The sequence below is a fragment of the Terrapene carolina genome, unplaced genomic scaffold, assembly GCF_002925995.2.
Source record: "Terrapene carolina triunguis isolate 2854851 unplaced genomic scaffold, T_m_triunguis-2.0 Scaffold268, whole genome shotgun sequence".
Lineage (NCBI taxonomy): Eukaryota > Metazoa > Chordata > Testudines > Emydidae > Terrapene > Terrapene triunguis.
In genome coordinates this window covers 735363-746648 of record NW_020664619.1, presented here as the reverse complement: position 1 = coordinate 746648, position 11286 = coordinate 735363, and the positions used below count along the sequence as shown (strand labels likewise).

The following is an 11286-nucleotide window of genomic DNA, read 5'->3' as shown; positions in this document are numbered from 1 at the left end:
TTTTTTTTTTTTTTTTTTTTTTTTTTTTTGGCCTTCCTAATTATATTTTTACACTTCATTTGCCAGAGTTTAGGCTCCTTTCTATTTTCCTCACTAGGATTTAACTTCCAATTTTTAAAGGATGCCTTTTTGTCTCTCACTGGTTTTTTTTTTTACTTTGTTGTTTAGCCCTGGCTGCACTTTTTTGGTTCTCTTACTATATTTTTTAATTTGGGGATACATTTAAGTTGAGTCTCTATTATGGTGTATTTAAAAAGCTTCCATGCAGCTTGCAGGGATTTCACTTTTGGCGTTGTACCTCTTAATTTCTGTTTAACTAACTTCCTCATTTTTGTGTGGTCCCCACTATGCCTTGGTTCAGGCCTCTAGGTCAGATTCAAAGCTTTGGTAGAGCAGTCCTCCAGGTGATATTCCTCTTACCTGTCTCTTAGGAAGGATACTGCTTGCTAGTGATGAAGAGCGGAATCTGTACAGACAATCACTTGAAAAAGAAAGTAGTTATTTACCCTACAGCACCTGTAGTTCTTTAGGTGTATTGTCCACACAGATTCCATGATCTGCTGTCTGTCTTTGCTAACAGATGTCCTGACCCTAGGGATCCTTATTGGCAAGGGAACTAAGAGGTGGTTGAGGCCACCCTGCCCCTTATAACCTCAGCTGTGAGGGGTTGCAACAATGCTCAGGGTATAGGCATGGCCCTGACATACACTGCTATTCCAAAGAATCCGATCTTACATGCATGGGGCACATGAGCACCAAAATCGGAATCCTATGCGGAGAACACATCTCGAGCTACAGTTAATGTAGGGTAAGTAACCATTCTTTATGTGAGCAAAGGATTGTTGATAGGCACTCATACATGGCAGTGATGCAGCCTGTTTAACTACAAGGGTGAGATAAATCATCCGATCAGGTTCATTCATGCAAAGAGTAAAATAGTGTCAACAGGACAGTCCCTCAAGTTAAGAGTGATTATTTGGATTAAGGAAACTACACAGGGTTGGCAGTCCCTATGACGTTAGTGGTGCAGATTGCCCTTTCTTTGGTCCCACTTCTCTTAGATGAAGGGTTATGATCCCAGCCCTAATATCCATTGTTGGTGCTGCTGAGATTGGAGTTTGGAGGGTAGTTCGCAGCCATTAATTTATGTATTTACAGCCACAATGGTGTTTGTGTTTTTTTCCAATAAGATTGCTTCTTTGGACAGCTTGGTTGCCATTCTGCACTCCTGGGACATCAGCCTGACCGAGTTGATGCTACAGAAGATGGAGGCAGAACAGCAAAGAAGAGCCTTGCTGGAAAAGAAGCAGAAAGAAGCTGAGACTCACCGGTGAGACCTGCACCCCAGCCTTAGCCAGGAAAGGGAAGATAGATACAGCAGTCACAAACACTGTTATACTGAAAGGGTTTTTTGCCTTTTGAATGGGTTACAGTTTGAGAACTTGGACTTTATGAGACAAAAGGCAAAAGAAGCTAAGAAAGAGACAGAATAGTAAGATAAGAAGGGATAAAAGAAGGAACCTCAAGTTTATGACCCAGGTGTTACCCAAGAGTTTGTCCCATTGCAGCGGGTGATGTCATTTGGTTCCTTTTCCTCACCTTGTCTGATCAGGACATCTTTTAGAATCAGGGAAGGGGGTCCAGAAACTGCAGTGCTGCCATGCCCCTCCCCACTGAGAGGGACTCAGAGACTGAACTGTGTTATTCTTTCCCATAGAATGAGCGAGGAGGTGGAGCAGCTGGCTAAAACGCAAGAGAGATGTAACAAGGAGGTCAGGCCTGCTCTTTTTAGAAACTATTAAACAGCCCCCAGGGTATCATTGTTCCCCCATTTCCAGCCCTTCCCTGCAGTGGCCATACTTCTTCTTCTTCTTCTTCTTCAGTGCCCAACTTTCCTGCTCAGCTGAGCCCTGAAGGGACTGAGTTGGAATTGGTATGTGTTTAGATGCTGATCTCTGGACTTACAGTTGTCAGCCCTTCTAGTCTTAAGGAGAGGGGCAGCACTTGCTAATTGGTGTAATTTGTGCAAGACTGGTTTGTACCTGCATGGAGAAAATGCAATTCCTACTGTTCTCTCTCCAAGAGAGAGTTGATGGTATATGTTCTGTACTCCTCACGGTGCATGCCTGGGACAGATATTCATGCTGCTCAGTTGCACTTGCATAGAGACTGCCAACCAGCTTGCCCTAGCTGCTGGTCAGTCCCCTTTGACCTTTTTATACAGTCAGCCAACTGGTCCCAACATCTGATCCAGATCAGGGGTTTACTGTCCCTCCTGAGAACAGTAGGGTAGAATTTATCCCCTCTGTGTGACAGGAAAGTTGCAGCCTCATCTAGAGCATAGGGACATGGAATTTAAGCCTTACCGGTGTGACAAAGGATTCTGCTTTCCTCCCCACCTAAGACAAAGTTGTGTTGTGGGGCCACCTTCATCTTTTCCCATCTGTTTCCTCCTTTTTCCTCCCATGCAGCTGCAGCAGGCCTACTGTGAACTGAACAGGAGAATCACGGAGCATGACAAGTGTCAGAGAAAGCAGATGGTCAATGCAGAGCTGACCCTGCAGGTGAGGCTCCCAGGCCCTTCTGCCCCGTTAGGCCTGAAGGGAAGGGACTCCACAGAGGTTCCAAGCTGCCTTTTCTCCATTAGACCTAAGGGGCAGCTTGGGGCTCTCTGCCACATCCTTTCAGAATATTTGGGGTAGGAGGTCTGTACAGTGTGCACCCAACATTGTGTCTCATTGGAAGGTGGGGCTCATAGATTATTAGGCCAGAAGAGACCGTTGCGATCATCTAGTCTGACCTGCTTAACACAGGCCATAGGAGTTCCCTGAATGAATTCCTATTTACATTAGAGCATATCTTTTAGAAAATATCCAAACTTTGTAAGAACGTCCAGTGATGGAGATATCACAGTTCCAGGGTTAACGGCACCTCTGGTTTGGTCAGCTCAAAGGCACCGCTTTAAGTCTCAGGCCTCCAGCCACCACCTCTCTATGGGCAGGGACCCATGTCCCTCTCCCTCCAGACTAGGTATTTAGGCTTGCAGTCCCCCTTCCAATTCGCTGTGCTTATCCCAGCAGGTCTGACTTTAGTTCAGTGCCTGCAGTTCTGCTCTCTCCCAGTGGCTATGATGGTTGTTTCACAAAGCACAATATATACAGTATATTTAGGACAAAAGCATTACAGAGTACATATCATTTAAAAAAATTGTCTACATGCATGCTAAGCTTACCAGGTGACACCCATCATCCACATGGAGACCCTGGTAGGTTTCCAGTTCTTCAAACCCGACAGCAGGGTTTTTCCCTCTGTTATAGTCTCAAGTTAATTTGAGGATCAAATGAAGGTCACTCAATCAGTTCAGGCTGAGCCTTTGTACCAAAAACCCTTTTTTGTCATCTGGGTCCTTGAACCTGGTCTGAATCAGTATGTGTAATTCCCCCCACGAGTTAGTAAGTATCTGGAGTTGTTTACCTGTCCTGGGATTTGCAGGATTCCCCCCCACACACACACACTTATTGTAGTTACTGGAGTTAGCTCTCTAATCCTTCCCCATGGAGCTAGAATAAAATCTTTATCTGAAAAAGATACATAACATTTATAGATACAAAAGCTTTGGGATATTTACTGTACCCATTGTCAAGCTGTCCTGCAGTAGCTCAAGAGCATGAGTACCAACCTCAGGGCAGACTGTTAAAAAAACAGGCACAAACCCCAAACTGGTTGAGAGTTCTATAGTTAGATTTCACCAACCAGTTATCAAGCGTATACTCCTTAGGCACTATAACAGCCTTAACATGGAGTCACAGACAGTCCCCTGGGGTACTCCCTGTCTCGCCACCCAGGGAAGCTTGCCATTGTGATAGATGGCCATTTCACCACGAATAACAGCAATATTCAGGTTACGCCCAGTCCTGAATTGCATGTTAGAGCTCACACCAAAGACAATGCTTGTAGCCAATCCTATACTAAACTATCTAAAGATTTACTAAATAGGAAAAGGAAACGAGTTTTTTACAAGGTTAAAGCAGATAATGACTTACAATCTTAACTTTCAAAAAGTAATAAAAGCTTCTATAATAAGCAAGGTCTGTATGTCCTTTAGGGCTAACCCAGGATAAGCACTAGGGATCTTTTGTTTATTCTAGTAATCCTTGTTCCCCCAGAGTCCAAGCAATATAAAGATACACTTCCTGTTTGTTCGGGGGTTTTATTCACTTCCTCACTTCTGCTTTGAGCTGCCAACTCAGCTGATGGGAGCAATTCACTTGCAAGACTCATCTTCTCGGAGATGGGAAGAGTAAACAACAAAGTCTTTCTTTTGTCCTCTTTAATCTTCCAGGCTGGTCTGTGGGGTGTCAGTGGGCCTTCCTTGTTGGGCAGGCCATAACACCTTTTGTCGGAGACCAGCATTTCACACTAATTAACGTCTTTCTCCTGTCTGGAATTTACACAGTTACAAAGCACTGCAAATATTACCTTACAATGTGGGATACAGCTGTTTTAGGTGAGATTAATGCATGCAGCAGCTCACAAGCATTCAATAAACTCTGAACACATTCTTATAATTCTAAGGGCTTGTCTACACTACCGCGGTAGTTCGACGGCTGGCAATCGAACTTCCGGGTTCGATTTATCGCGTCTGGTGTGGACGCGATAATTCGAACCAGGAAGTGCTCGCCGTCGACTGCGGTACTCCACGTCAGCGAGAGGAGTACCGCGGAGTCGACGGGGGAGCCTGCCTGCCGTTTGTGGACCGCGTCTGAACCGCGGTAAATTCGAACTAAGGTATGTCGACTTCAGCTACGTTATTCACGTAGCTGAAGTTGCGTACCTTAGATCGAATTGGGGTGTTAGTGTAGACCAGGCCTAATATCTGTTTTAACAATACTAACACACAAGTGAGCCAGACTGATTTTTAGCTCTGTTTGTCAGTATTCAACTGAGGCATGTGTATCTTGGCCTGAGCTGGCACCAGGTCTGCCAGTTTCACACCCATAGCACCTATTACATCTCAGTATAATCTTTTCAAGGTTCTACACGTCCAAGATCACATATCTGACACAGGAGAATTCACCACAACGCTTGGTAAATTATTCCAATGGTTAATTACCCTCATTGTTAAAATTTTGAGCCTTGTTTCTAGTCCGAATTTGTCTAATTTAATCTTGCAATCATCAGATCTTTGTTTGCTAGATAGAAGAGCACTTAGAATCATAGAAGATTAGGGTTGGAAGAGACCTCAGGAGGTCATCTAGTCCAACCCCCTGCTCAAAGCAGGACCAACCCCAACTAAATCATCCCAGACAGGGCTTTGTCAAGCTGGGCCTTAAAAACCTCTAAGGATGGAGATTCCACCACCTCTCTAGTTAACCCATTCCAGTGCTTCACCACCCTCCTAGTGAAATAGTTTTTCCTATTATCCAACCTAGACCTCCTCCACTGCAACTTGAGACCATTGCTCCTTGTTCTGTCATCTGCCACCACTGAGAACAGCCGAGCTCCAACCTCTATGTAAACCCCCTTCAGGTAGTTGAAGGCTGCTATCAAATCTGTCCTTGCTCTTCTCTTCTGCAGACTAAATAAGCCCGGTTCCCTCAGCCTCTCCTCATAAGTCATTTTCATTGCCCCCTGCTGGACTCTCCAATTTGTCCACATCCTTTCTCTAGTGGGGGCCCCAAAACTGGACGCAATACTCCAGATGTGGCCTCACCAGTGCCGAATAGAGCGGAATAATCACTTCCCTCGATCTGCTGGCAATGCTCCTACTAATGCAGCCCAATATGCTGTTAGCCTTCTTGGCAACAAGGGCACACTGTTGACTCATATCCAGCTTCTTGTCCACTGTAATCCCCAGGTCCTTTTCTGCAGAACTGCCACTTAGCCAGTCAGTCCCCAGCCTATAGCAGTGCATGGGATTCTTCCATCCTAAGTGCAAGACTCTGCACTTGTCCTTGTTGAGCCTCATCAGATTTCTTTTGTCCCAATCCTCCAATTTGTCTAGGTCACTCTAGACCCTATCCCTACCTTCCAGCGTATCTACCACTCCTCCCAGTTTAGTGTCATCTGCAAACTTGCTGAGGGTACAATCCATCCCATCATCCAAATCATTAATGAAGATGTTGAACAAAACCAGCCCCAGGACAGACCGCATGGCACTCCACTTGATACCAGCTGCCAACTAGACATCAAGCCGTTGATCACTACCCACTGAGCCCAATGATCTAGCCAGCTTTCTATCCACCTTAGAGTCCACTTATCCAATCTATACTTTTTTAACTTGCTGGCAAGAATACTGTGGGAGACCATATCAAAAGTTTTGCTAAAGTCAAGGTATATCACATCCACCACTTTCCCCATATCCACAGAGCCAGTTATCTCATCATAGAAGGCAATTAGGTTGGTCAGGCATGACCTGTCCTTGGTGAATCCACGTTGACTGTTCCTGATCACCTTTCTCTCCTCCAAGTGCTTCAAAATGAATTCCTTGAGGGCCTGCTCCATGATTTTTCCAGGGACTGAGGTGAGGCTGACAGGTCTGTAGTTCCCCGGATTCTCCTTCTTCACTTTTTAAAAGATGGGCGCTATATTTGCCTTTTGCCAATCGTCTGGGACCTCCCCGGATCGCCACGAGTTTTCAAAGATGATGGCCAATGGCTGATGTGATTGCAGAGTCAACTCCCTGAGCACCCTCAGATGCAATGCATGTGGCCCAATGAACTTGTGTATGTCCAGCTTTTCTAAATAGTCCTTAACCTGTTCTTTCACCACTGAGGGCTGCTCACCTCCTCCCCATACTGTGCTGCCCAGTGCAGCGGTCTGGGAGCTGACCTTGTCTGTGGAGACCGAGGGGAAAAAAGCGTTGAGTACTTCAGCTTTTTCTACATCCTCTGTCACTAAGTTGCCTCCCCCATTCAGTAAGGGTCCCACACTTTCCCTGACCTTCTTGTTGCTAACATACCTGTAGAAACCCTTCTTGTTACCCTTCACATCCCTTCCTAGCTGCAACTCCAATTGTGCTTTGGCCTTCCTGATTACACCTCTGCATGCTCGAGCAATATTTTTATACTCCTCCCTAATCATCTGTCCAAGTTTCCACTTCTTGTAAGCTTCCTTTTTGAGTTTAAGTTCACCGAAGATTTCTCTGTTAAACCAAGCTGATCGCCTGCCATATTTGCTATTCTTTCTCCACATCGGGATGGTTTGTTCCTGCACCCTCAATAAGGCTTCTTTGAATTACAGCCAGCTCTCCTGGACTCCTTTCTCCCTCATATTAGCCTCCCAGGGCATCCTGCCTATCAGTTCCCTAAGGAAGTCAAACTCTGCTTTTCTGAAGTCCAGGGTCCATATTCTGCTGCTCTCCTTTCTTCCTTTTGTCAGGATCCTGAACTCAACCATCTCACGGTCACTTCTGCCGAGGTTGCCACCCACTTCTACTTCCCCTACCAATTCTTCCCTCTTTGTGAGCAGCAGGTCAAGAGGAGCACGGCCCCTAATTGGTTCCTCTAGCACTTGCACCAGGAAGTTGTCCACAACATTCTCCAAAAACTTCCTGGATTGTCTGTGCACTGCTGTATTGCTCTCCCAGCAGATGTCAGGGTGATTGAAGCCCCTCATGAGAACCTCATCCTTCTGATCCGGTGGTCTATAGCAGACGCCCACCACGACATCACCCTTGTTCCTCTCGCCTCTAAACTTAACCCAAAGACTCTCAACAGGGTTTTCTCCAGTTTCATACTGGAGCGCTGAGCAATCATACCACTCTCTTACATACAGTGCAACTCCTTCACCTTTTCTCTCCTGCCTGTCCTTCCTGAACAGTTTATACCCATCCATGACAGTGCTCCAGTCATGTGAGTTACCCCACCAAGTCTCTGTTATTCCAATCACATCATAGTTCCTTGACTGTGCCAGGACTTCCAATTCTTCCTGCTTGTTTCCCAGGCTTCTTGTGTTCATGTATAGGCACCTAAGATAACTAGGTGATTGCCCTGCTTTCTCAGTATGAATCAGGAGGCCTCTGCTGTTGCACTCTCCTCCCTGTGTTTCCTCCCGGTATCCCACTTCCCCACTTACCTCAGGGCTTAGGTCTCCATCCCCCAAAATTATCCAATTTCTGTTCCTCATGTAAGTATTTATTATACTACGATCAAATCACCTCTTAACAGTCTCTTTGTTGACCTAAATAGATAGAGCTCATTGAGTCTGTCATTATACAGCTTGTTTCTAATCAGTGTTTCCCAACCGGGGTGTCGTCGGGCCCGAACAGGCGTTTTTCAAAAATTTCCACGGTACTACATGTGTGAACAAAAAACCTTTCCCTTATATTTTAATTAGTGGCTGAGCTGGATCACATTCTGTACTTCAAATATTATGCATGCGTCACATTCCATTCCCCAAAGCAAGGTTAAGATAGCAAATTTGAGTCCTGCGGAGTGGTGGGAGAGGGAGGAGGAAGGACAGGGGGGAAAGCTGCCTTCTGATTGGCTATCTGCCTCACTGCCCCGCTTCCTCCAAGGGCAGAGCAACCAATCAAAGCTCAGTCGCCCTCCCTTTCCCTCTTCCCTCCTGTGAACAACAGGTTGGCTCCTCTGCACCTCCTCCTGCAGCCAGAGGCAGGGGGAAGAGCTCCAGGAGCCTTCCTGGAAGGGGAACGGGGACCCTGCTGCAGCCCCCCAAGGCTTTGAGGGGGACGTTAGAAAGAACTGAGACAGTTGTTGTGTCACACTATCTTTTGTGCTCCAAACATTTGGAGCTGTGAAGGAGGGGAGCTGGGGGCATGAGGGTGCTGCAATAGGCATTGCTTTCTGAAGGCTTTTACTGATCCAGACTGTACTTTCAGCACATCCAATGAGTGGGAATGTGCAGAGTTCACCTCGAACTCCAGTTACAGGTGAGCAAATGAAGGTTATGGAGCTTTTTGAGAGGAGCATCTGGATATTCCCATTTGTACAATCAAGGTGTCTTTCCAGAAGGCACCAGAAACTTCTGAATGTCCGTATGCATTGGGTCTGCTCACCCCTCCCCACCTCCACCCATCCTGAAGATTTCTGAGCATATAAAAGGGGGAGTTGCCACAACTGCACTTCAGTTCCATCAGTTAATTTGGGAATTCCTAACCTAAGACTCTAAAGAAATGGAGAAGGGGAATGAAGAGTGTGAATATGCAGAGGATTATCTTGAAGAACTCTTGTTACACATAAGTAACCTTAATTTCTTCAAGTGGGAGCTGCATATTCCTACTTGTGTGAGTTCATTGAGCAGGACAACCCCACAGGAAGGTGGGCTGAAGAGTTCTAGATGAACAAGGACAGCAGAGCTGACAAGTGAGTATTAGTTCTGGATGCCATGTCAAGAGTGAATCAAAAGTGACTTCACCTCTCACTTTCCCAAAACTAAGTCACAATCAGGGATTGTTGTAGCCATGTTGGTTCCAGGATACAAGAGAGACAAGGTAGGTGAGGTAATAGCTTTCACTAGACCAACTTCTGTTGGTGAGGAAGCTCAAAAGCTAGTCTCTCTCACCAACAGAAGTTGGTCCAATAAAAGATATTACCTCATGCACCTAGTCTCACAATCAGGGAAACATTTTTGCTAAAACACATAAAGTAGCAGTCACACAACATAGTGTGAAGATTATGAAAGCTCCCTTTGTCATGGCTGAGAATTCTGACAATTACATGGGGTTGACCCCCTGCCACATTATCATAATTGTGATATGTGGTCAGATATGCTTGGACAATCTTTGGAGCAGGATGGACTGACTCCCTGGTCTCAGCCTCATAATGGGACACCTGCAGAAAAGTTTTAGTCCCATAGAGCTTAATGGCACAGTTCTCTGAATGTGCAAAGTGTGATTCCTGTCTTCCTGAATGTAAATGAGGCTTGGGAACATACAGACAAGGTAGTGGTGTGAAAGAAATGGAAAGCACCAACCTCTTGACACTATTGTTAGAATGGAAATGCAGATGGGACCACCCGTAATAATGTGACTTACAGGAGATAGTCATTAAACCTCTATCTCAGTAATTTTCTGGGCTATCCAGAATGGCATTTTCACAGAGAAATGGTATAGAGAAAATCTAACCAATGTTTAAACAAAAACTTATGACCTTTGTGAGGATAGAAATTGCAGTCCCTTAGTTCATACTCTAATGAAACACCTACAGAATAAGACAAATGAACCTGTTCTTCTGCAGTATTCACAACACATCTCAAGTATTGCAGCAGATAATTCAGTCTCCTTTTCTGCAGCTATTATAGCAAATTAACTACCCCAAGCAGCTCTGGGGTAGTTGAAGCAACCCTATCATAATCAAAGTTATTGTAGGGTGAGAAAAGACTTTTGACCTTTGTGTGTGAATCAGAGGGAGAGATGCATCCAAATGCTTTGGAGACATCAAAGAGTTTTTCACTATCCCAAGTGTAATAGTTTAATAGTCAAGGAGGACCTTCCAAGGTCCACCCACTTAGTAGTTGTTCAGATAGGGAATCTCTTTCAATTCATTCTTGTGGTGTTGGTGACCTGTGACATACAGATCAGTCTACAGTACAACCTCAGTTACAAACACCCGAGTTATGACTTACTGGTCAACCACACTCCTCATTTGGAACTGAAAGCAGGCAATCAGGCAGCAGCAGAGACAAAAAAAAGTCAAATACGGTACAGTACTGTGTTATACAAACTACTAAAAAATAAAGGGAAAGTTTAAAAAAAGATTTGACACGGTAAGGAAACTTTCTGTACTTGCATAATGACAGGTTTCAGAGTAGCAGCCGTGTTAGTCTGTATCCGCAAAAAGAACAGGAGTACTTGTGGCACCTTAGAGACTAACAAATTTATTAGAGCATAAGCTTTCGTGGGCTACAGTCCACTTCTTCGGATGCATATAGAATGGAACATATATTGAGGAGATATATATACACACATACAGAGAGCATGAACAGGTGGGAGCTGTCTTACCAACTCTGAGAGGCCAATTAAGTAAGAGAAAAAAAAACTTTTGAAGTGATAATCAAGATAGCCCAGTACAGACAGTTTGATAGTAAGTGTGAGAATACTTACAAGGGGAGATAGATTCAATGTTTGTAATGGCTCAGCCATTCCCAGTCCTTATTCAATCCTAAGTTGATTGTATCTAGTTTGCATATCAATTCCAGTTCAGCAGTCTCTCGTTGGAGTCTGTTTTTGAAGTTTTTCTGTTGTAAAATAGCCACCCGCAGGTCTGTCATTGAATGACCAGACAGGTTAAAGTGTTCTCCCACTGGTTTTTGAGTATTATGATT

General features: G+C 44.9%; 1 protein-coding gene across 1 annotated transcript in view; it reads left to right on the top strand.

The window, feature by feature from the left end:
• The window catches only part of IQANK1 (IQ motif and ankyrin repeat containing 1), a 121937-nt gene that overhangs the window by 75170 nt on the left and 35481 nt on the right, over positions 1 to 11286 (top strand). The window contains exons 9-11 of the mRNA XM_026657695.1: positions 1191 to 1330; positions 1718 to 1772; positions 2472 to 2564. Coding sequence (XP_026513480.1) covers positions 1191 to 1330; positions 1718 to 1772; positions 2472 to 2564 — 288 coding nt within the window. The remainder of the gene's footprint in view (positions 1 to 1190; positions 1331 to 1717; positions 1773 to 2471; positions 2565 to 11286) is intronic.